This window comes from Rhinolophus sinicus, chromosome 14, assembly GCF_057876585.1.
Source record: "Rhinolophus sinicus isolate RSI-liver-muscle chromosome 14, RSI-T2T, whole genome shotgun sequence".
In the NCBI taxonomy this organism is placed as follows: domain Eukaryota; kingdom Metazoa; phylum Chordata; class Mammalia; order Chiroptera; family Rhinolophidae; genus Rhinolophus; species Rhinolophus sinicus.
In genome coordinates this window covers 84890023-84917233 of record NC_142514.1, presented here as the reverse complement: position 1 = coordinate 84917233, position 27211 = coordinate 84890023, and the positions used below count along the sequence as shown (strand labels likewise).

Sequence of the window (27211 nt, the reverse complement as noted above, 5' to 3'; positions counted from 1 at the left end):
AATAGCTATATTTACTTGTCTACTGTTAACTATAAGGCACATAACTAATTTAATTAGGATGTAATTTTATATATATATACATACACACACACACACACGAGGTCTGACAATTAAGTTCGCGAACTTGTTGCAATTATGTCGCTAAACTTTTTTGCTATCAGAGGGATTATTCATTATGAATTTGTACCAACTGGACGAACATTAACCAAGCTGACTACCGTTTCCCCCCGAAAATAAGACCTAGCCAGACAAGCAGTTCTAATGCGTCTTTTGGAGCAAAAATTAATGTAAGACCTGGCATACATTATATTATATATTATATTATATTATATTATATTATATTATATTATATTATATTATATTATATTATATTATATTATATTATATTATCCCGGTCTTATATAAGACTGGGTCTTATATTATAGTAAAATAAGACTGGGTCTTATATTAAATTTTGCTCCAAAAGATGCATTAGAGCTGATTGTCTGGCAAGGTCTTATTTTCGGGGAAACACAGTATTTGGAAGTGCTGAAAAGGCTGTGTGAAAAAGTTAGATGAAAACAACCTGAACTTTTCTGCAACAATTCATGGCTCTTGCATCACGACAATGCACCAGCTCACACGGCACTGTCTGTGAGGGAGTTTTTAGCCAGTAAACAAATAACTGTACTGGAACACCCTCCCTACTCACCTGATCTGGCCCCCAATGACTTCTTTCTTTACCCAAAGATGAAGGAAATATTGAAAGGAAATTTTGATGACATTCAGGACATCAAGGGTAATACAATGACAGCTCTGAGGGCCATTCCAGAAAAAGAGTTCCAAAATTGCTTTGAAGGGTGGACTAGGCGCTGGCGTTGGTGCATAGTTCCCCAAGGGGAGTGCTTTGAGGGTGACCGTAGTGATATTCAGCAATGAGGTGTGTAGCACTTTTTCTAGGATGAGTTTGCTAACTTAATTGTCAGGCCTCGTATACCTAAACTTATTAAGTATATACCAGAAAGTAAGTTCTGGCTCAAAGCAGTAGGTAATTGAAAAGGTCTCAGTTCAAGAAATCAAATGTCCATGGCAGAGGTATATAAAAGGAAAGAAGAAAAGGTTAAGCAAAAATAAGATGCAAGATGCCTAGGGTTAATGAGGTGATGCCAATAGATATTCACCGAGCAAGCAGGAAAGAGTCTAAGGAAGGATGTCTGTGTTCTTGTCAGCTGTTCACCAACCCAAAGTTAAATACATAGAATTATAAATATAGAGCAGTTTTTTTTAGGTTCTTGAAGAAAGGCAAGCACCTTTCTTCTTCAGTCTGGTGGGATTCTGACTTCTTGTAATCCCCATTCTGCCCCAGTAAAAAAAAAGTTAAGGATTATAAGAAAATTAACCAATAAATCATAAGCCTGTTTGAAAATTAAATTGTCAGATAGCTAGGCAAAAGTTATCAGTAATCAAATCAAAAGCTTTAACAAGGACAAGAGTACTTACTTTTTTCGGAGTCCCTAAAACTTGGCAAATTTTAAAGATTTCATCGACCTCACTTGTCCCTGGGAAAAGGGGTCTTAATGTATATAGTTCCCCCATTATACTCCCAACAGCCCACACGTCAATGGGAGAGCTATAAACCGAAGATCTTAATAAAACCTCAGGAGCACGATACCTATGAAAACAGAAAACAAAGCAAAATGAAATAGATTATTTTGATAGTAGTTTCAAAGATGAAGTGGCAGTAGGATGCTGTTCTGTTTGTCATGCATTTCAATCAAGGAACAGGTAATAATAACTACCTCCTGTGCATCAGGCATTTGCACAACGTGCTGGGGTTAAACTGGACATAAAATACTTTCCCTGACCACAGACAGTAGGGCTGGAGACTAATATAAATGATATGTCCAAAAGCCTTAGGAACTGAAATAAATATGGAAATGAGTGCTATCTGATACGCTAAGAAAAAGAAGGGGTGCTCTGAATGGAAGCAGATATATTCCAAATGGCAACAACTGTATAATTTTTACAAAGCATTATATCCATGATATATTCATATGAAGGACAGAAAACAAAAGATTATCCGAGTACTGGGGTTTTTTTCTTTCTTTTTGCTTATCAGCTTGAAAGTGCTGATTCCCTCAAATGACTCAATTTCTTCAACGAATAATATTTCTGAGAAAAATACTCTATTTACAAGAGCAAAGGTATCTGGTGGAGGATAGTTTCAATTCTAACTCTTTTTTCCACATTGAAATGTGTAAATATTTCAGCCCAATGTTTTGCAGTATTGTCTTTTTTTGTTTCATTCAGAGTATCTTTGACAGCTTTATTGAGACTCACATAATATACAATTCCACTGCTTAAAAGTGTATGATTCAATGGCTTTAAGTATATTCCCAGAGTTGTGCATCCATCACCACAATCAACTTTAGAACAATTTCATTAATCCCAAAAGAAACCCCATACCTCCCCAGTATCCTCTGTGCTGCCAGCACTAATTTACTTTCTACCTCTATAAACTTACCTACTATGGACATTTCATATCAGTGGAACCATATACTAGCTCATCCTTTATTTTTTGAAAATAAATCACTTTGTTTTTCATATCCGCATAAGAAAACTTGTAAATAAAAGAGTGAAATTGGGGACATCTGGATGGCTCAGATGGTTAGAGCACTAACTCTCAACAACAAGGTTGCTGGTTCAATTCCCACATGGGATGGTGGGCTGCACCATCCACAACTAGATTGAAGGATAATGACTTAGAGCTGATGGGTCCTGGAGAAATACACTGTTCCCCAACATACCCCAATAAAATTTATATATATTAAAAAAGTCAAATTAATTTAGAATATTCATTTCCTGTAAATGAAAAACCGTGCCTCTCAGAGTGACACTTATCTTCTAACACTGCCCTTGCTAATGGCTGTCTCTGGCTGTCTTCTTAAAATATGTAACTTTTTAAATAGACGCTGGAGCTGCTTCAGCAGATTTATGTGTTCTGGTTTTCACCAGGTAAGTGACTTAGGGTTCCTGTCGTGGATGTCATATGCCAACAAACATTTCATGTAAGTTCATCAGCAACTTTTCTTGAGAAACAGAAAAATATTTAATTTTTCACTAAGTATGCACTTTTGATTTTTGGAGTCATTGTTGATAAAAGAGTTCACTGCAAGATACTTTTTTAAAAAAAGCATCACCACATGCATTAGCTTCCTAGGGCTGCTATAACAGAGTGTCACAAACTAGACGGTTTAAACCAACAGAAGCTTATTCTCTCACAGTTTTGCAGGCTGGAGCAAGGCGTCGGCAGGGCCCTGCTCTCTCTGACACCGCTAGGGGAGAATCTGTCCCGTGCCTTTCTCCTGCTGCTGGCGGCGCCGGCAGTCTTCGTTCCTTGGCTTGCATATTCCAGTCTCGGCCTCCATCATCACATGGCCTCCTCCCTGTGTGTCTTCACATGTCTTCCTTGGGTGTGTGTCTGTCTCTTCTCTTCTTATAAGGACACCAGTCATATTGGATTAGACCCACCCTAATGACCTCATCCTAACTTGATTACATCTGCAAAGAAGCTATTTCCCGATCAAGTCACACACATAGGTAACAAGGACTAGGACTTCAACATATCTTTTTGGGGGACACAATTCAACCCCTGACGCCAAACAGCAAAATAGCTGTGGATTTGTACTATGTAATAATCACTACAAAATGAACATTCAGACCACTTTCTGTACGTCCTACAGGTACCCTATTGAGTGTTGATTTCCCCCACATAGTTCCCTGTAATTTCCTGTGCTTCCCATGACCCCACCAACTGGCACCTCAGAGGTTATGGCAAAGGCCACCGCCAAGTGGCCTGTCTGCATGTGCTTGGCAGGGGCAATAGTATCAGTGCTACTCCTGTTAGCACCCACGATGAGTGAGCTGGCTGAGGACACTCCTGTCTAAGCACATTTTGTTACATCGCTTCAGGAAAGGTTCAGGTAATGAGACAGGAAATCTCCAAATTAGCCACACGTGAAGGCACGAACTTGTTTCATGGTTCAGCGTGCACGTCTCTCACATTCCCAGGTAAGACCATGGAGGAAGCAGGAAGCATACATGGGAGGTCGCCCGACCTGTCCCACCTCGTTTTAATGAAACTGTTGATAACAAGCATCGGCCGAGACTGTCCTAGGCAAACGGGGCATATGGTCACTGTCTAGACTCAGTCCTCAGACCTCTTCTCTGACTACAGACACTCCCTCAGTGACCTTATCTAACCTTGTGATGTTTATCAAGGTCTCCTCAATCTACATTTTCAGCCCAGCCCTCTCCCCTGAACTCCAGTTCACAGATCCAGCTTCCTACTGACGTCTCCCCTTGGTTGTTTCCTAGGCATTCACTCATGCCGAAACCAAACTCTTCTCCAAGAGCTCCATGGCATTCCCCATCTCAATCAGTGCTGACTTCATCCTTCTAGGGCTCAAGGGAAAAACTTGGGGAGTCTTGACTTCCTTATATCCCACATTTGATTCATTGGGAACTCATATTTGCTCTACTGGAAAAGCACACTCAGCATCCTACACCTCTCACCACCTCCACGGCCAACCAGATCCAAGTCACTATCATTTCCTGCCCGAATTACTGGAATAGCTCCCTACTTGGTCTCCCTGCTTTTGCCCTTGCTCCTCTAAAATCTGTTTTCAATACAACAGCCAGACGGATACTTTTAAAACAAGTCAGATCACATCACGCCTCTTCTCAAAACCCCCCAGTCGCTTAGATTAAAAAACTACTGCAGTCCTTTCAATGACCTATGAGATCTGGCCACCCCCACACATTCTGACCTCATTTCCTATCTCTGCCCTCCTTACTCATTCTTCACTCTGTGGAATCTACATGTGGCGCTGCTGTGTCAAGGCCTTTACCCCCGGCATCTTCTCTGCCAGAAAATCTCTGCCTCCCCAGCATGTCCTCCCCGGCATTTCTCACCCGAGACCCTCTATTGAAAATAGCAACATTCCTCTTTCTTCCCTTCTCTCTCCTAACTCTCTGACCCTTTCCATATTTTATGTTTCTCCATAATAATGTATCACCATCTGACATGCAAACATCCTTAACTTGTTTTTATTGGAGTATAATATACATACAGAAAAATGCGCATACTGGAAGAGTACAGCCTGATGATTTTCACCACAGAACACACCCACGGACCCAGCACCCATCGAGAAACCGCCTGTTATCAGCATCCCAGAGGCCCCTCCCACACTCTTCCAGTTTCTACATCCCGACCCCCTCACCATGAAGCTGCTGACTTTTAACAGCATAGATTAGTTTTCTCTGTTTTTGCATTTTACTTAAATGGAATCATACAGTATGTGCTCTTTTTCTGTTTGGCCTCCTGCTCTCAACATTATATCTGGGAGATTCATCCTTATCATTCATCCTTATCATACCACGTAGTTATAGACCTTTCATTTTCATTGCTGTAAAGCATCCTACTGGGTCGTGTATCATGCGGCTGGTGATAGACATCTGGGTAGTTGCAGTTTGGGACTATTACATGTTTTTTGATGAACAGGTGTTATGTTTTTCTGTTTGTAATTCATGACATGTGTAACTTGTTTATTTGTGCATTAGTTGTCATGTAAGCAGTATAAGGCAGAGGTTTTATTTTTCTCTGTTTAGTTCATTTTTGTGCTCCCAGTGCCTAAGATAGTATCTGGCATATAGTAGGTGTTCAATAAATACTTGTTGAATGAATGAATGAAATCCTTTTTCCTTCTTTTTTCAGAAATTAATGTAGTCTGAACCAATCTTTCTCTTTCTCCAAAGAATACAAAATTCATTTCCATACTTTGTTTTAAATACTCAGTATGGAACTTCCAGAAAGATATATAACGATCAATTGTAGAAAGACTTCAACACAACATGCCTTTGGAGAGTCACATAAACCCACTCACCATCTGGTAGACACATAATCAGTATATGGTGGCTGTGATCTTAATTCTCTGGCAAGTCCAAAATCAGCAATTTTCACAAGTTCTGGACCCATACAAAGCAAGTTTTCTGGTTTCATATCCCTATGAAAAAAACCTGGTAATACAGAGAGGAAAAACAATAATATATCATGATATTGAAACATATTTGACTTATAAACAAAATATAACTGAGCCTCTCTCTTATAATTAAGGATGTGAACATAAAATAAACCATATTTATTGTCTAAAAAGTGATGGGAGGTGAGGACTCTTGCTTTCAAAATAATTTGGCAAGAAAGTTCACACAACATATAAGGTCATTAAAAATAACGTGTATTTCTATTTGTGAATCCAGTAAGTTCAGGAATTATGATTATCTCCATTACTTTGCACAAAAACTTTGAGGAGGTATTATGATCACTCTTTTGTAACAGATGGGGAGGTTGAGGCCCAGAAAGAAATAGCCTAATAAAGCCTGTGGAGGGCTCTGGAATCAGGCTTAAGTCAATGCAGCTGGTCTTTTACTTACTGTTATCACGTTGTAATTTAACACAACACTCCTTGACTATAATCACTGATTTGCAAAGTCCATTAAACAAAAATGGAATTCCACACATTTTAATCAATTTCTTCATTTAAAATTATTTTATTTAACAGCTCAGTTCTTTCCTGCTTTATTGAAAAACCCAACAATTACAATGCTTGTTTCCCAATCAATATATAAAATAAACGCTTAGTTATAGAAGCTAAAAGGCAGCCCAATGAAAATGAGGCAGAAAACCCAGGAAGAAGAACATGAAAGCCCTCCGTGCAAATTTCTGTGGGAGATCTAAAGCACACTGCTTGTAGACAGATGGCTGTATTCCAATGACCTTGAAGGTGGGAGAATAGAGAACGGGCCTGGTCCTCATGAGAGGGTTTTCACACAGCTTTGGGCTGGGAAGGCTGTCGAAGCCTAAACTCTTAATTCCTTCAAAACCAGTGTGGGCTCTGTGTGACCTCTACAGAAATTCTGAACTCAGTTTATCTGGAACTTCTTACTCAAAATAGCTGTTAGGATCCATTTTAGTAACTTCCAAGAGAAATACACTGTACTTTAGTAACATGAAGACAGGAATGGAAACACGTGATGGTAAAGTGACATTAATCCATAAAAATCTTAGAATTAAACCAATTACATATTTGCACAGTTGAGATTTTTCCCATCCTAACTAATATAAATATATTGGAAACTTGGTCCTATTTTAACTAAAATATTAGTTTCATTTTCAACAGCCACTATTTAAAAAATATTTTCTCATAATATTATGTCTCAGATTCTTATCAACTATAGTAAAAATAATAAGTTTTGTAGAAATGTCTATTGTTAGAGTCTGGTTTCCCAAACCACTATGTGGTCAGTTACGTAGCCAACTCTCAATTATTCATGTTATTTACGTTCAGCAGCAATTTTTAAATCCCAAGCTAACTTCTTTCAATCCCTTATGCTCTGAAGTTGCTGATAGTTGATATATATCCAAGGAATATAAACCAATTGCATTACTAGCCTAAAAAATATCAATAAAACACAAAGCTCTTTCCAAAAATCAAACAATCCATGAGGTTTTTGATTTTCCACATCACACTTGCCATCATTAGCATAAATTAACTCAGGCAAATATTAAGAATTACCGTGCTGACCAGAGTTTAAGTGGCATGATATACTCACCCATTTCTATATTTTGGGCTGAAGATCAGGAATCTACTATGAACAATTAAAATAGCATACATTTTCCACTTCCATGTAATTAATAAATGACTGACTTTTACCAGTGGGCTGTAGTATGTTATCATGGGTTTTGGACTTTTAAAGACCTTAATAGTTTATATAAGACAAAAAAACTGGGAATTCAGGAATATTCTTACAATGCTTACATGGAATTCTGCATAACATTTTTAGAAAGCAAATTATTTCCTAAAAAAAAAAACAAAAGGAGAAAGGAGAAAAGAAAACACAAACTATAGGATGAAACATGAAGAGACTAATGATGGTGATTTTTGAATGCCTATGTTCAGAATGCAGCAATGGTATAGCAGAAACTTTTCTAACGTAACTATCTAAACATCCAGTGACTCTAAACAAACATTCACTAAAATTTTTCATAATAACCATACTAACATTTTGGACTAATTATTTTGGTTTGATATGCAAAAAGCTATGTAAATGATGATTACATAAATAAGAAACTTATAAAAATAAGAACAAACACTTGCTTTAATTTCACGCAAAGAATAGAAACAACTAAATGTAAATACTAAGGAAAACTATTAAGTAACATAGCATGGGTGATTTAAACTACTTAAATGTTAATAATTGGTCTTGGTAGATCAAAGCATTCCAATCTTTTCCAAAAGAGGGGCCAAAAATATATATTATATAAATACAATATATAAATATTGTGGGAATGAATATATGTATATAATATATATATACATATATTTCCCCCCCCCCCCCCATTTCCATGGTAAAATTAGGAGGAATTTGGTTGCAGGATGGGTTTATGATGACAGAGACTAAAGGCTGATGATCACACTGTTAAAAAATTCTGCTACAGAGGAAGATAATTATAGATTATAGAAATTTTATTTTATATAGAAAGACAGAAATTCTAAATTAAAAAAAAAATGTCAGTGTATGTAGGGACATACTCCAAACTTGTAGTTACCCAAACATAACATTATTTAACAGTTTATATACAATTCCTGTACATGACCTTGACAACAATCTAAAGAGGCAGGGAAGTAAAACTTAAAAGAAACCTACCATGTTTATGGATAAATGCCAGCCCTTGCAATATCTGATACATAATATTTCTGATGACTGACTCAGGGAACAACTTGTTTCTGTGAAGAAATGAACAAATACACAGTCATGTAATTCCGCTAACCAACCAGCTAAGCAAAACAAATAAGAAGGTTCCTTCTCCCTTGGAGCCCCTGTTGGCCTCATGATACTGGCCAAAGGTACGATTTATAGTTTCATAGTGTTAAAGGTCATAAATTTAAAACCTGAAAATTAGAATTGTTTTGGTTTTGATGTATGGTAGAAACTGAACTCCAGGACTGAATTTATTGCACAAATATTCAATAGCTGCATTCTAAACTGTCCCAAGAGGAGTGAAGTAAATTGGAAAACTGATAACTATCAGATAAGCCAAGTGTGCAAATCTGTATTATATAGGTGTTAAGAGTTTTAGGGCATAACTGCTTTAATTCTGCAGTATGCACTTGTACTGACCAATAAAAATATAGTAAGTATCACAAATAAAAACCACTTATGTGTTTAACAATATGTTCTATTTAACCCAACATATACCAAATATGTATTATTTTAACATGCAATCAATATAAAACATTATTAATGAATTTACATTTTTTTTGGACCAAGTTTTCAAAATCTGCTGTGTAATTTATTTTACATTTACAGCATGGCTTAATCCAGACTAGCCACACTTCAAAACAGCCACAAGTGACTAGTAGCTACTACATTGCACAGTGTAGCTTTATGTGGTATTTACATAGAGACTAAAGTAAGACCCAAATAAGGGCTAAATTAAGGCTGAAAAATAATAATCAATAGCATGCCACAAACGAATGTGATTAACATTAATTATTTGACCCTGAATTAATTCTTCTTTGACCCTGAAGCCATGCTATGTTTTGGAAGTGATCATTTTAATCTTTTCAACTTTATCATAATTTTAGCATTTTCTAACACTTTACTTCAGCATGATTGATTGCATTAGAGTGTTTATTCAAATGTTCTCAACACGTGGAAAATGGCCTATTTTCTTAAACATCAAATTGTTAACTACAGTATATGTGTTTACATAATATTCCAAAATGTCCTAGAAACACACAATAGATATAAAAAGATAAACACTGGTCTTCTATCAAATTTGAAAATAGTACTGAAATACTTTAAAAACTCACTTTCATAAATTCTACATTTTAAAAGAAACAAAATATTTTTATCCTGCCAACAATTTAAATTTGTAAAAAGAATGTTATATGCTGAAGGTACAGTTTAGAGTATCAGACCAAAGGTTTAGGTATATTGGTCTTCAATTGAACTGTAATAAAAGTTTACTAAATAAAAAAGGCTTTTAAATTAGTCTTGATCATCAAAACAATGTTTCAGGAAGTTAAGCTACCAAAAACAAAGTGTAAAAATATCACTTAACCTCAAACAGGCCTTTACCATATACAATTGTTAACGGTTAAATTTATACCTTTGACATTGAATAACTTTCTAAACAATATCACTTTTATTTCCATTTAATTTAGAAATCCAGAATTGAATCATGAAATTCCAAAGTTGATTCTTTTTATTGTTCATTTGCAATTGCATTAACCACTTCAACTGACATATACATATTTAAAATCAGATGAAAGTATATTTCATGTATTTATATGTACTTATTTCTGTTTCTTCAACAACTATATCTTAATACATCATGCATATGTTTGTCATTTCATATATTTTGAACAGCATAAATTATTATTAGAAGCCAAAAAGTTAGATTACCCATCATCTCACCACCTGATTAAGAAACTATTTTGATTTTTTAATATTCAAATCCAATTCTAATCCATTTGCATGTATAATTTTTAGATTAGGTATCAATGTTGTATATGTACAATTTTGTTTTCTGTTTTTTACCCACTTATAAGCATTTTCGTAATCTTTATAATTATCACTTTTAATGGCTATAAAACAATTTTATCCATATTATGCACTACAATTTTCAACCTATTCTCCCATTGATAGTTATTTCTTTTAAAATAGTTCAAAAAGCTAAGCGAAGCTTGGTATAGTCATTTAATAGAACATAGTAACTGTGGTAATTGTGAAGATTATATATCAGCATAAAAAAATGCCTGTAGGGCCGGCCCGGTGGCTCAGGCGGTTAGAGCTCCATGCTCCTGACTCCGAAGGCTGCCGGTTCGATTCCCACATGGGCCAGTGGGCTCTCAACCACAAGGTTGCCAGTTCAATTCCTCGAGTCCCGCAAGGGATGGTGGGCTCTGCCCCCTGCAACTAAGATTGAACACGGCACCTTGAGCTGAGCTGCCGCTGAGCTCCCGGATGGCTCAGTTGGTTGGAGCGTGTCCTCTCAACCACAAGGTTGCCGGTTCGACTCCCGCAGGGGATGGTGGGCTGTGCCCCCTGCAACTAGCAACGGCAACTGGACTTGGAGCTGAGCTGCGCCCTCCACAACTAAGACTGAAGGAACAACAACTTGAAGCTGAACAGAACCCTCCACAACTAAGATTGAAAGGACAACAATTTGACCATTGTTCCCCAATAAAGTCCTGTTCCCCTTCCCCAATAAAATCTTTAAAAAAAAAAAAAAAATGCCTGTAAGTGAATGAATCAAATAAAAAAAAAGCATCGCCACTCTAATTACAACTATGCAAAAAGCATGTATGCCTGTATACAAGAGCTAGAAAGAACTGTAGAAAAATAAACACCTGTTTGAGAGGTAGAAATCGTCTTTACTTTTAACTGCTATTAATGCTATAATGAGCCTGGAACATAACAGACATTCAATAAGTATTTTTTGAAAGAAGGAAAATATGATTAAAGAAAAATTCACTCACCATTCTTAGGCCGTGAGTGTGTATGTGTGTGTGAAAGAAATATGAGAGAAATCAACATCATTCCACTGGGAAATTTATTTCTAAAGTATTTTGGAATCTTCTGTTGAACAACTTTGGCTTTGAAAGCATGTACACTTTTGGACATTAATCTCTCATTTGTGACCAATGGCTACCCCCAAAATATTATCCTCGCCAAGCTCATGGCAGATGACTGAAGCTCTCCTGCTTTAGATTCTGTTCATAGATTTAAAAATTACAATGAGAATTTCCTTGGGAAACACATTAAGTTTTACCATTCACTTAAGCATTCTAATGAATGAGTTTATTAGATCCTTTTTTGAAAGCTACTTCATTCCTTCCTCAATCTTTCATTAACCTTTCAATCATGAGGTGCTTGGGACAGCAATGAAGATAATTTTCTCAGTTTTGCCCAAGGCCAGCTTAATAAAGTAATAACTGAGTATTAAATTATAGAGTTTTGTTTCAAAAAGTATAGCTAGATAATATGTATGTTTATATGAAATATTTATCTTGACTTTTGAGAGATTACAGCAGAAAAATGTCATAGTTAGTTCTTCAATGTTAGATATTATCCTTTGATAAAGATAACAACTAATTAAGTTAAATCCATCTCTTCGAGAGAGAAATCTGTATATCATAAATATGACATATTGAAAGGCTCCAAGGAAGGGGGGTGGGGGGTGGGAGATGAGGGTAAAGGGGATCAAATAAATATATGGTGATGGAAGAAGAACTGACTCTGGGTGGTGAACACACAATGGGATTTATAGATGATGTAATACAGAATTGCACACCTGAAATCTATGTAATTTCACTAACAATTGTCACCCCAATAAATTGGAAAAAAAAAAAAAAAAAAAAGAAAGGATCCAAGGAACTCATAAAGGAGATAATAGGGGAAAAATACAATTTTCATAAAATACAGATATACCTGTCTTTCATTAATTGATAGAGGTTTTCTTTCATATATTCAAATATAAAATAAAGATGGTCATTTTCTCTGATAACTTCTTTCAGTTTAATCACGTTGGCATGATTAAGTTTCTTCAGGGACTGCAACACAGCAAATAAGCTTTAAAATTCTTACAGCAAAGTTACAGAAATTGGCAAAATCTCATCAATGCTAAGCATGATAATTACCTTAAGTAATTTTCCGTTCCTTCTGAATTCATTAATGAATTAAGTTTTAATATCTATAATATTTTAAAGGTCTAAAAACATGTTAGAACACCTATTTAAAGTAAGCAGTGACTGTTTTAAGTAATGAATGTAAGTACAAAAATAAACCAAGTCAAGTCAACAATAGCCACCAAACATTTCAATCTGTCACTTTTTTTTCTTACTCTATTAAATAGGTCTAACTTTTTTCTGACTTAACCATGCAAAATTCCATGCAAAAGTCTCCAAAATTTTATCCAAGTCATACAGCATAAAATATAAAGAAATGGTATGTAATAATTTAAAAAGTTGTCTTTCCTTTGATAATATAAATTAAAATGCTCTTTCAAGAGAAGAGTGTACTTTCAAATATGAGGGTGTAGTTATTTTCTGTTCTCCACTGACATGAGAAATTATTTTAGGAAGATAAAGGAAAAACATAAATATAATCATCTTTGGATTGCCTCCCACAGAGAAAAGAATAATCTCCTTAACTACCATCCTCAGAAATGACAGACACGAGGTAGAGTTAAGGCTTTCTCCAGTTCTTTTCAACTCTAAAATTTTACCTTAACTTCTCTCAAGTTCATACATTCATCCCAAGAATAGAACTTTCTCTTCATCCTGAAATTTAAAAAGATAAGTTTAGTGTATGGGGGACTAAGGATTTGAAAACACAAATTACACCACTGACTTTCTTACTTTGTTATTTATTAGTTCACTTTGGGCAAACTATGGTATCTCTCTTCCCTCCTCCTTAAAAGCAAATCACCTCCATTCTATATGTGTCAAGGCTATCGGTACAAGTTCATAACTATGTCATATCTCAAATTCTGCTTTAATATGCAGGTGAAAGAATTACCATTAATCTTCCTTTCTGGGTGAGTTCTTACATTTCTCTAAATCAGTTTAATTGTGCTTTTTAAAAAGAATTCCTTCCAAATTCCTCTCTAGATCTTAAAAGATAAATATGAAATACTACAATTAGGTGGAGTGGGGAAAGAAATTACAAATTTTGGTACCAAATTTAGTAGAATGATTTGATCTGACAACTTCTACGTCATTACCTCAGCTTTAAACAAGAGGCCCATAAATTTACGTGATTTAAATCAGTAAAAATCACAAATAACGAACTTTAGAAATAGCTTTCTTGAATTTTGTTCTTTACTTCCCCTCTTCTATCTTAATGTTGGTTACCATCAGAGATAAATATATCAAAAGAGAATTTAGAGTAATAAAGTAATTCTATTATATACTCCATAGATAGAGATTATGTTACTTATAATGAATGGATTTTTAGTCACCATACAAAATGGGACACAAGAAAAAATGGGATTCGTGTTCTAAAAAATATTTCTTAAGGTATAGAAATTACAAGGCGGGATTATGAAAAATAAAAACGCTACATGTCCTCCTGCTTTCATTAGTATTATAATCTCCTGCTGAGACGTTCTACAAGATTCTCGGGAAGCTTAAAGTTATTCTTATTAACTAATTTCTATAGGAATTATTCTGAGCCTCTACAAGAGTGTAATACACAGGGGTAAAGAAATAAGGAAAGGAAAGGCAGCTTAAAGAACTGACAACACACCATGCTAGTCAAGAATATAGCTATGGAATTGCACTGCCTGGATTCAAATCCTCACTCAGAAGCTCACTGATTAAATGACCTTGGATGAATTACTTAATGACCTCTCTGTGCCTCAAATTCCTTAGCTATAAAATGGAAACCACTGCATAAGAAAAGCTCATTGTAAACTGCTTAGTTCAGCACTCAATAAATACTAGATGTACCAAAATTTATGATTGTCTACAATAAGGCATGAAGGGCATTACTGCTATTATTTCTAAAATATCCTTGGTGAATCAGAATTTCATTTATACTCATCCAGATACTACACATTTACGAAAAGGAGCTTAAAGAAATTGAGGGCTTACTGATTTACCAAAAGTAACTTTTCAGTGCTATAGAGATTTATTTACAAATGTGTTGCTAAAATGATAAAGGTAAATCTAGGACAATGATCAATTTAAAACAAAATAGAAGTCAATTCCAATGTAGCTATAAAAGTTTAATAAAGTGATCAAATCCATCTAAAAACTGCACATAAAATCTGCTATGATTCTTAAAAAGTAATTACAAAATTTTTTAAATTCAATTTTTTCAAGGCTAGATAATACAGTATTTAAGTTCTTTTTCACAATTTAGTACAAATTAAAACTTTTATTCTACTTGAAAATCTGTAGTAGTTGCATCCACATATACCATTATGTTACTTTCTTTCCAGCAATTACTACTTCTCATCAATACCACCCCTAGGCAATGCATGTATCTTATTACCATCCTCTAGAATTAATTGTTACAGCTTTTCTAAAACAGCATTAGATAACAAGGTTTCTTACCAGTGATCTAAATTAAAACTTCCCAAAGGAAATTTTCAAGAAGATTCTTTTTATGTTGTTCTGGACAGTGTTCTCCCAACTTCTAACCACTCACCTTCCATTTCATCCTAACCAGTTTTGATTGCATTTCTAGACTGCTTACAAGCCTTGTCCACTGCTTACCGAATTAAGTACAAACTTTCTTCTCTATGTTCACATTCTCAAATTATACCACCATGTCCATCACCTACCAATTGCCACGCCCACTCTACTTTTTCCTGGCCATCTCTGTGCTGTGCTAGGGATCACTTTCTTCTCTACATCAGTCCCCATCACAGTTCTTAATTGGGCATGTCTAATTCCGATAGCCCCCCCAACCCCAACACCCAACTCCTGGTTCTGTTTAAAAGGCTCTCAGAATGAAAAATACCTTCTTCCAGGTAATCAATTTCCCTTCAAGGGGACATGATTATTGCCCATTTTGAAAATTCAAGACAGTCAGCTCTTTTATCTGCTTCACAAAATATATTCAACACGGAATTTATTTTTAATCAAACATGGATGGATTTAAAACGTTATTCAAAGTATCATACTTAGACTATTTATCGCCTAAACTCACAGTTCCTAAAATTTTACATGACCAAGCATAAGAAGATGGTCCTGATTGGATATTATAGAACATAGGTTGTTTTGGTAACAAATAAGGATAAATTGAGAATGGAGATGAAGGGGTCTACTAGCTGTAATTTTCAGGTAAAGTTTATTCCTTTCCATCAGGTTTGAGAGAACTGGCAGAGCCTTGTGTCTGACTCTTGTAGGCAACACAAGATCAAAAACTATCCTAAGATTCTGTCTCATCCAGAACCTCAAAAAGTAATGGCTAGAGTGAACACTCATAGTAATAATACTGCCAGTAGCCTGGTTTCACAGTTCTTACCTTCAAAGAGATGTTCACCTCTCTCCCACCAGTCACTCATAAACACCTCGTTATCATGAGGAGTGGATCTACTCTCTAAAATCTCAACCTTTAAAACTACAGACTCTGACCATGAGCTCCTAACGTTTTATCATCCTTACATCTACTGTTTACATCTACTTGTTCAACCCTTGGCTTTTCTTGCATGGTCCTCCAGCGTGGATCCCACAATCAGCCTTTCCACCACTATCCCCTCAAGAGCATATACGTAATCTGAATGTTCCCCTCTCCCAACATCCCACCACTCCTGTCTTGCCATCCTCTAGTCTCTGCTCTCAGCACAGATTAGTGAAGGCCGGAAGGAAAATCATTTAAATGCTCTCACTAGCTCTACTTTAGCATTCATGCCATGTAATCTCAGGGGACACCTACTGATGCTTGGCAATCCTGTGACTTTCTTAGCAGCTCAGTAACCTGTCCTCCAAAACTATTCACAGCTCAATGCTTGACTGCCCAACCTTTTACTACTTCTTGCCCACATGCAATCTGGCTTATCTCCTCTTCTATTCCACTGGCACAAGACTCACTGCAGCCACTAATTATGTCCTACTCCCCAAATCCAAGGAATACCATAGCAGATAATATTGTTTGGATACCAGAAGTCCATTTCTAGCCTCCCTTGGACATAAGAGAGACCACGTGATCCAGTTCTAGCCAATAAGGTATTAGGGGAAGTTACTACTTGAGGGCTTCTGGTAAAGAAATTTTACTTCCTGATAAAATGAGAGGCACGTTTGCTCATATTATTCTCTCTTCCTCCCACCTTGAACATGGATGTAATGCCTAGAAGTGAAGTAATCATAATGTGGCCATTAAGTGACACATCTGAGGACAAACAAATGCCAGCAACTCAGTATGAAGAAAGTAGAAAAGGCCTGAATTCAGTACATATTTGAGCGATTGAAAGAGCCCTCAAATCATCAAACTCCAGATTTCTTGATATGTAAGAAAAACTTCTTATTTAAGTCATTGGTTCTGTACTTGCTATTAGTTAATTTATTTGTTACTTGCAGCAAGAAACATTCCTAACAAACACAGATGTTTTTCAGCATTATATATTACATATCTTCCAGCTGAGCACTTTTTCTTTCAATCTTTCCTTTGGGTTGAGATATTTTCTACACTGTCCTGATTTTCTCTGGTGCCTCCTTCTGTCTTCTCTGTAAGACCCTATTCTAGGGCCCATCCTTTATATGCTGGGGTTCCTTAGTGTATGAAGATCTCATTTATTTTCCTTCTCTGTAGCTTCAATTACCATGTATAGACTAACAATTTCCAAATCACCAGCCCAGACCTCTGTTTTTGACCTTTAAATGCAAATATTCAATTGCCTATGGGCACCTCAAAGTCATTAGGTACAAAATTTCAATCAGCTTTACCCCTAAATCAGTGATTTTGCCCCTTTTTGTCATGGCAAATGGCACCACCACTACCCATTTAAGCCAGAATCCCAAAAGTTAGCCTGGACTCTTCCCCATTCTTTACTCCTCCCCCCAGTTCCTATAGAGCCTGCTTCCTAAATGTCCCCTGAATGCTTCCGTTTATGTCTAAACCTAATGCTATTTTCCTAGATCAGGCCTCCACCACCTCTAACCAAGATGGCTGACCAATCTCCTAACTGTCACTTTGCATCTAGTCTTGACCTCTTTCATCAAGTCTTCACTCTTGTGCTAAAGGGACTTCTAAATCAACATTTGATCACATTAATTCTCCTGCTTAAAATCCTTCATCACCTTCTAGTCCTCAAGATGTACAGCTTCCTTAATCTGGCTTTATGACGTCACCCTTTCACCTCATGTCCCTTCTCTCACCCAATCACAGTCTACACTCCAGCCTCCTCACTTCTTTCCATTACTCAGCCCCAGCCAAGCCTTCACATTCTCTCTCGCCTCCACACCTTCGTACATGTGCCTATTGCCCTAGAACATTCTTCCCTCTCCTCTTTTTCTTGATAATTTTTTCTCATTCTTGAGATCTCATTTTTCTGTGGGAAGCCTTCCAAGATATTTCTCCAGCATTGCTTCTTTATGCTCCCATAGGATCCAGTATTCCCCCATTGTAGAACTGAACATATTTGATGTTGTGACTTGTCTAATTTGTTGGCCTTCCTCACTGCATTGTAACTCATCTGTTTCATCCCCATTTTGTCCTGAATGCCCAGTGTAACAGGAGCTTAACAGTTCTGTGCTGAGTGAGTATTTTGGTTTTCTTCAAGCCTTCCATGTTCCAGCTTCTCTTCTCATTCATTTTTCCTCTGTCCTTACTTAAGTTAGGGACAGTCTGGCACGTAGTGGATACTGAATGTGTGAGTTGGCAATGCAAAGGCCACTCTTCCCCTTCACTGACATAACTCGGCGTTTATACAGGATACAATATGCCCAGCTGAGTCCTCGGTTACCCAGTCTACCTTATAGATAGACGGGCCATGTGACACACACTGGCCAATGAGAAGTAACCAGAAGTCTGGATAGGGGTGTGGGAAAGCTTCTGCTTCCCCAATTAGAAAACAGTGCAGTAACTGACTGCCTCAGCTTTTCCCCATGTGTTCTTGCTTGGAACTCAGACTTAATGTCTGGAGGTGTGGCTGCTATTTTTTTGAAGACAGAAGAGCCTAGGTCTGTGATAACAGCATTGAGACAAGGTACCAGCCTTGGGCTGCTTTATTATGAGAGAAAAATAAATCTCTATTAAGTTACTTTTGGTTAGTTTTCCTTACTTCATATACCAAAGCATTCCTAAATTATATGCTGATGGCCTCTTCTCACAGCCCTCAGAAGGAACCAACCCTGCTGACACATTTTAGACTTCTAGCCTCCAGAATTGTACATCAATAAGTTTCTGTTGTTTAAGCCACAGGGTCTGTGGCTTAAACTTTGTTACAACATCCTGTTGTGGGCCAAATTGTGCCCACCCCCCCACCTCCGTATGTTAATAACCCCCAGTACCTCAGAGTGTGAATGTATTTGGAGATAGACCTTAACAAGGTGATTAAGGTTAAATGAGGTCTTTGGGGTAGGTCCTAAAAGAAGTATGACTGGTGTCCTTATAAGAGGAGGAAATCAGGACACAGACATACACAGAGGAAAGATCATGTGAAGACACAGGATATAATATATCATATATATAATATTATATATATGTAATATATAATATAATATAATATAATGTACTGTGTCTTATATTAATTTTTGCTCCAAAGGATGCATTAGGACCAATTGTCTGGCTAGGTCTTATTTTTGGTGAAACATGGTGTTTGTTCTTATTTTAGCTTTGGGATAATTTTTTTACATATAATATTAATAGATAATAAATACAGTATATTGAAAATAAATAAATTAATAATAATTAATTCTATTTAACTGGTAAGCTTAGTCAAATACCATTTGCCATCAGAACTCAAATTGATATTATGAATACCACCTGATTTTGAGGCCTATTGTTTTAATGAAATAATAAGCTCTACTATGCACTCAACTTTAAACTCTGAAAAAATCCCATACAGTACCTTCAGTTTCTCAAGCAAGCAAAGGAAAGGAAAGACCGGCTTTAAACGTAAACTTTGCAGGCTGAACACAGTACCTTTTGATGGCCACCAGCTCCCCAGATTCGTTACTCTTGCCCATCAGCACACTCCCATAGGTGCCGTCCCCCAGTTGTCTCATGGTTGTGTACCGTTTCATCTCTGAAAGATAAGGCAGCAGAAGTTGCTGATTGCAATGGCTTCTTTGCTGAATATGAATGTCAATGCTTCTTTTTTTAAAGTTTGTTTTTGCCCTTAGACTGTTGTTGCTACACTGGTGGTAGATTTGTCATCATTTCACATAGGCTCTTCCCCAAGAATCTGAAGGTTCATGAGCTACAGCGGCAAGGAAACAGTGCTTCCATCCTTATGAACACTCTACAAAAAATGAGAATAAAGGGAATTTTCATTAAAGAATCTCTACAAAAAATTTTACCGCTAACTTACCACACAGGGAAAAGTTATAAGTAACATAAATACCAATGTGTTAAACATTTGTCAATAAATCATTTGTGCTGTGTGGAATGCAGTTCACATATAACCAACTGATAATACTCATTTGGTGAATGCTTCGTTTACATGGTACTGTACCATTTATTCCATGAATGTTCAATAAATGTTGGCTTAATGATTTGTATGATTTCTTTTTATTGACTATAATCTATATTATTCCAGACCAGACCTTGGAAAATCATTCAATTATACTCAGTACGTCCATTTTCTGAAGCAATTTCTGCATCAGATTTTATTTGGCCCACAATCCCTTATGTGAAATTTGTGGGCCAGATGTGTTTGGAATCAGGAATTTTCATATTTGAGGAAAGTAATATAGAGCACATACCTTATGTTATGTAATGCTTTGCATTAGTCTCTTAATGTACCACAGAAACATGTATGAAAAATATACTAAGTAAAATAAATAAAGACTATAAATGGCCTCACATCATTTGGGTCATGTTTTGTTGCAAAACAGTTTTGCACAAATTTATTTTTAAAATTTCATCTTTCAGTGCTTTGTGGATTTTAAAACTACAGATAAGGGATTATGGATCTGTATATATTTGAAGGGCACAGGTTTCAATAGGTTCTGATTATATTACTACAACTAAAGAAAAACAAAGCACTAGCCTTAGTGCCTACCTCATTACAACAATATTCAAGTTTCCTCCCATTGTTCTGTCTTAGTTCCACATTTCAAGGAACTATTTCTCAGTTCACACCTATTTATCATTCTTAATTTGCTTTGAAGAATCTCCATCATTTTGTTATAAGGTTTTATGCTTAGTTGCAGATGGTAATAAAATGTTTGGCATCATTAAAATACTTTGTTTTAAAATGCCTTTTATACTTTGGCACTTCATTCACAGATCATTTTTCTTTTACTGTATACCACTGCTGCATTTCCACAAAATATTTCCATAAAATAAAATCATAGAAACAGCTTCTCTATTTTATGCATAAATTTAGGACCTACAAGGATGTGATGTAGTTGTCAAAGTATCTAAGACTTCTAAAAACAGGCTTTCTGGAGAAAGAATAAACAAGTGTAGAGAACTACAGTAAAACTATGTTGTTTCCTATACAGAGAATGTATTTGTCCACAGGAGACTTTGGAAGAACCCAGTGGGGCTTTTCAATAACAGAGAGTGTATATTATAATAACTTATCATTTATTTTACTTCATACAGAAAATAACCCCTTCGAAGGCACATGTGAAATAACGTAGGCTATGCTAACTCTGGCCAAGATCTTGAAAGAGATCACGATAGTAGATTCCAGTTCTAAGCAGGGATTCATTCATTTCTTTCAGCTTAAGTCTGAGCAAATGATCTTATCAAATGCCAGCAAATGGTTCACACTTTGCCTAAAAATGCATTTTTTTTTGCAAATGGTCTTTACATTATACATAGACACAGAGTTTAAATATTAAGGTATTAATATAGAGAAAGGCAACATCCCTCTGCAGAGCTCCTGACCAAAACATGTATTTGCTTTTCTTAATTTTTCCTTTATTTGTATAAGGAAATATAATTTTGAAAGATCTTTTGGGTTGTTTTATACTATGTGCTATGTATGGGCTGAAATGTATTATGGGCTGAAATATATTATGTATTTCTGATCACTTAGAATTTTATTAAAGCAGTATTTTGCAACTCACTATCAACATGTTAAACTGCTTGACATTCTTTTCTACCTACACTATTTAAGGTGACACACACCTATCTCTTTTAAGGAAATGGTGCTCTCTATAGGTTTATTGCATAAGTAACAATATAGAGAACATATTTGTCCAAAGGCTATGATGTTCATTATTCCAGTAAAATTGTAAAATAAAACACAGAAGGATTAAATGACCTATTTATGATCATTCAGAGAATCAAAGATGGAGTCCATTAACCAGGAGCTGTGTTGTTTTTTTTGTTGTTGTTTTTTTAGTGTAGTCCTTAACTTCTAAAGAACCCATTATTGGCTTTTACAATCATTAATGGAACTGATTGTAAGGAACCACCTCTCTTTGCTCCAAAAACATGTAGAATCTATCACACAACAATAGTTGCCTGCCCCTCCCCCCCCGGCCCCCCCCCCTCCATCTTTCTAGCCCAACTCCCAACCTTAAAACACCAAGATGCTACTGACTAACTGGAAAATGCAAATGGTGCTTCCTACCTAACAAATCCTTAGGGCTACATCTAGCTTATCCTATAACTGAAGGACACTGTAAAAACAATAGGCCCAAAACAGTGAAGGGAAAGGAAGTCTAAGGGAGAAGGGAGTTGGAGCTCCCATCATGAAAATTATTTTTTTAACCTCACCCAGGAAATTATTTAATTAAGAAATTTAATGGGATAATAGCACCATCTTTCCTTTGCAATTTTTTTGCATATTCAACAATTATTTTCAAGTTAACACCTAACTGAGGACAAGCATTAAGGGTCTGAGAGGTAGAAAGTAATATAGGCAATTCTGTAAAAGAACACATTGCTTGAGAAGGGAATGAAAGATGGAGGTGCCCAGGTGGGAACAGAAGTCCAGAGGTAAGAGGGTGCCAGAAAGAGTAGTCAAAACTGTACCTTGCAGTGACTTAATCTGCAAAAGTGGAATCCATTGTCTCTTTCTCTTCCATTATTAAGACCACCAAGCATCACCAACACCAGTACGATTAGCACAACAATTATTCAGTCATTGATGACTTTTCTGTGTTTGGCATGGAAGCCCAACCAGGTTTAGAGTAGCTATTGGAAACTTAATTCCAAGCCAAACCAACCAACCTTCAAATATACACTGAACACAAATGTATTTTAAAGTGAGGATGGCTATACCGTATGGTGTACTTATATTCAGAGAAGAATAAACAAGGGACATGGTCATTTCCCAGCTTCTCTCGTTTGGGAGGTGGTCGTGAAGATTAAGGATATGGCATAGATTTCAAAAAGGCAGATTTGTGGCTCTGAGAGAATCTGTCTAGTTTAAATCCTACCTGACCTTTAGGTAAAACAAATTTATATACTATGCTCCCAAATAACTTTAGAAAGGCCTCTTTTGAATCATATTAATTACAGATTAAATAGCTCTCCAGGGTGAGAAGCAAGCCACTTTCGCTGTCCCCTCATCTCTCTGAAAATACAAGGATAACGGCCTAATGTAAAGAGGCATAGATACAAAGGTAAAGGTTTTTTTAAAAAAATCATATTCCTATGTACCCACTGACGGATAACACATAAACACCTATTTTTTTTTTTTTATCAGTATAACATAGCAAGGTCCTAAACTGATTACTAGTCAAAAAAAGCAGCACATGTAACTTAAGAAACAGAATGCAGGTCTGTGGGGAGCGGTGGACGCGGGTCTCTGTTCCACAGGATGGGGTTTGTTAAAGTTGTAAAGAATAAGCCCAACTTCAAGAGATACCAAGTGAAATTTACAAGACGGCAAAAGTGTAAAACTGATTACTATGCCCGGAAACGCTTGGTAATTCAGTATAAATATAAGTACAACACACCCAAATATAGGACGATAGTTCATATAACCAACAGAGATATCATTTGTCTAACTGCTTATGCCTATATAAAAGGAGATATGATAGTCTGTGCAGCGTATGCCCATGAACTCCTGAAGTATTGCATGAAGGGTGGCCTGACAAATTATGCTGCAGTATATTGTACTGGCCTGCTGCTGGCCCGCAGGCTTCTCAATAGGTTTGGCATGGACAAGATCTATGAAGGTCAAGTGGAGGTGACTGGAGATGAATACAATGTGGAAAGCATTGATGGTCAACCTGGTGCCTTCACCTATTTGGATGCAAGGCTTGCCAGAACTACTACTGGAAATAGAGTTTGGGGGCCCTGAAGGGAGCTGCGGATGCGTTATCTAATGGAAGAAGATGAAGACGCTTACAAGAAACAATTCTCTCAATACATAAAGAACAACGTAACTCCAGGCATGGAGGAGATGTATAAGAAAGCTAATGCTGCTATATGACAGAATCCAGTCTATGAGAAGAAGCCTAAGAAAGAAGTTAAAAAGAAGAGGTGAACCATCCCAAAATGTCTCTTGCCCAGAAGAAAGATCGGGTAGAGCAGAAGAAGGCAAAAGCTTCCTCAGAGCTCAGGAACAGGCTGCTAAGTTAATAAACCAAACAATAATTTTCTATGAAGATTTTTCATATTAAGACAAAAATAAACTTATTAAGCAGCTAAAAAAAAGAAAAGAAAAAAAGAAACACAGACTGCCTATGGGTCCCCAGTTCACACACAATAATATTTCTCTACAAGTTACATATTCTTCTCTGTTGACCTATAGAAAGCTAATTCTGCAAAATTTGCAAGCATTAACAAGATTTCTTATGTACATGTATGTATATATATACATATATATGTATATCAAGGCAAAACACTAGTACATGTTATAGAACTATGATCCTCAATTAATTTAACAGAACTTGGAATTTTCTACAATCAAGCTACAATATTTACTTACTTTCCTATGTATTAAACAAAACTTATATTCTGATTTAAAGAAAAAGACATTTACTTAGAGGCTTAGTATAGACCTACATTAAATAAATACCCATATAATTTCTCTCCCATTCTAGTTTTCTTATTTATCTAAGAGTACAATTGCTGCTTATCTAAGTGTACAATGACTGTAAACTTGAGCTTCATTCTCCACAGCTTCTGCCAGTTAATAAGGGATTTAGATAGGAGTAAAGAAGATTAACATAGAGGTCAAAGGGAGGGTGAAATTTGTGTCTGCCAATCACTGAACAGATGTCATTTGGATGTCTTCAACTTGCTTTGTAGAACCTACTGTAATCACTCCTAGGCTTGCATTAACGTTTAAGAAAAAAGTAATGTCTTAAGAATCACTTAATTGTTTAAAAAGCAAAACAGGAAAAAGATGTCAAACTAACCAAGTCATATGTTTACAGAAATTAAAAGGGGAGCTTTTACAATGGGAAAACAAAGATTCTGTGTTAAAATATAAAAGCATTAGTGCTTTGTGGTAATATTCACAAATCATTTTAAAACTAAACAAGAACAAAAAAAAAAAAAAAAAAAGAAAAAGAAAAAAACACACGTATCCCAACGAAGAGATAAAACACCCTTTCCAAGACCACCCTCGCGTAGGTAGCAAGTGGCCGCTTTCAGAGGAATATCTCCTGTCCCCATCACTCAGCGGTCAACCGGAGGATGGGAAAGATAAAGGCCAAAAGGCTGAAAAGTAACTTTTGCCTCCACCACTATATTGACTCAATGTGTTGTTTTTCTGATTAAAATAAGTCCGATAACTGCTCCATGAGAATTCCGTTATCACTAGAACAAATATCTGCTGATTTAAAAAGATTATCGAAACACAAATACATAAATCTCTTTCCTTTTAGAATAGAGATTACAAACCACTGAAAATCAGTTTTATTGGTTTACTTTCCCACCCGTCTTATTTGCAGTAAAAGAAAGTTTTCATTACACGGACGCTCTGATTCTTTTTCTGCAAACCGGAGCCCTTAAAAGACTCCTAAAAAGACTTCTGCCTTTTTTATTTTGTAGCACTTCTGAACTCAATTCGCTCTTTCCGAGACCCGACCACGCCCCTCACTCCTAAAAGTAGTTTCCCCTTAAGCAGTAGAGGGAGCGGAGGAGGTGTAGTGTGTGTGTGTGTGTGTGTGTGTGTGTGTGTGCGCGCGCGTGTGTGTGGCGGGAGGCGGGGGGACCCTGGGGAAGAGGTTCGGGGGCAGGGTCCCTCAGATTGACAGATGTCCCGTCGTCATCCCCCACCGGGGACCGACCCCCGCCGTCTAGGAGCGCAGGAAAAGTGGTAGAGGGGGCCTTAGACAGCATCCACTGCAGCAGCCGCAGGCCGACCCCTCCCGCCCGCTCCGCCTCTCCCGGGATCTCCTCCCTCCCGTCCCTTCCCCTACCAGTGTCTAGGCCCCTTCTCCGCAGAGGTTGGCCCTGGTGGGACAGAGCGCCGCGGGGACATGCCCGGCCAGCGTCACAGGACAAGCTCGGGCTGGGTGGACGTAGGATGGCAGCCCCGCAGCCGGCTCGGGATTACCGGCCCCAGCCAGCCGCTTACCTCGTTCGCTCCCTTGTGAAGCTCTGGCGTCTTGTGTGTTTCATCTCCTAGGAAACGGCAGGGGTACGCCAGCTCCGGCGCGGCTCGACGCTTACACCGGCCCATAGGGGGCGTGGTCGAGCAGGACTAGCCTCCCCCCTCCTGCATGCCCCGCCTTCTTAGGACGGGGTTTCCGGGAATACCTAGGCATCTATCGAGACCTTTCAGATTTCTGCCGTTTAGATTTGGGGTTTCGGAGATTCCTTTTCAGTTCTTTATAGAAAGTTGGTTGGTTTGCCCTTTATTTTGCTTGGTTTTGCTCTGATTCATTCTACAAAGTTTGATTCACTAAATCTGGTTCCCAGACTCGGGAAGGGAAAGAGAAAGGCATAGGTTTGCCTTATATTTGTATTTGTTTATGCAAATACCGCCTGGAGAAAAACTGTTCTTGTATTACAATTCCTTACATTGGTTAATTCCTCGGGTATGTGTTATCCCCTAGGCCAAACTTCTAAGTTCATTTTCATTTATTCATTCAGAGCACCTACTCTGCACCATTCACAGTTTTAGATTGTAGTAATTACAAGATAAATGAATGAATGTTTGAATAAATTAGTAAATAGTAGCTAGCCTAGAGTTGTGAGAGTTGGGTACACTTGTGTTACTGCAAAAAAAAAGTTCAGATTGACTAGCGTAAAGAGTTTCTAATACATGAGGCAGTGATGTATCCATTTAGTAATTATCTATTAGGTGTCAGGCTCTGGGCTTGGCACTGAGATTAATGCCAAGGTAGCAAGACAGACATGCTCATGGCCCTCTTACAGTTTAAAGTGAAATAGGCAGACAAAATAAAAAGCATAGGTTAGATCATGAAGGTCTTGTATGCACTGTTATGAAACCTAAGCCATATGATGCAGTGATAGGGGACCACTGAAGAATTTTCCACAGAGGAGTGACATGTTCACGTTTGCATTTTAGGAAGATCACAAGAGCAGCAGTGGGTAGGTGGATTTG

The 27211-nt window shown here is 37.0% G+C and overlaps 1 protein-coding gene and 1 pseudogene across 5 annotated transcripts in view; one reads left to right on the top strand and one right to left on the bottom strand.

Annotated features, from left to right (window-relative positions):
* MAK (male germ cell associated kinase) overlaps window positions 1-26315 on the bottom strand; it is a 53455-nt gene extending 27140 nt beyond the window's left edge. For 4 of the 5 annotated variants that reach the window (XM_019752347.3, XM_019752349.3, XM_074335235.2 and 1 more), the window contains exons 1-7: window positions 26219-26315; window positions 19702-20020; window positions 13334-13388; window positions 12538-12659; window positions 8746-8825; window positions 5925-6057; window positions 1480-1651 (exon numbers count right to left, since the gene is read on the bottom strand). In XM_019752347.3, coding sequence (XP_019607906.3) covers window positions 1480-1651; window positions 5925-6057; window positions 8746-8825; window positions 12538-12659; window positions 13334-13388; window positions 19702-19802 — 663 coding nt within the window. In that variant the 5' untranslated portion in view covers window positions 19803-20020; window positions 26219-26315. The other variant, XM_019752348.3, reaches the window with a different exon arrangement.
* Window positions 23504-24311, top strand: LOC109458553 (large ribosomal subunit protein uL18 pseudogene; annotated as a pseudogene).
* Window positions 26316-27211: the final 896 nt, after the last annotated feature.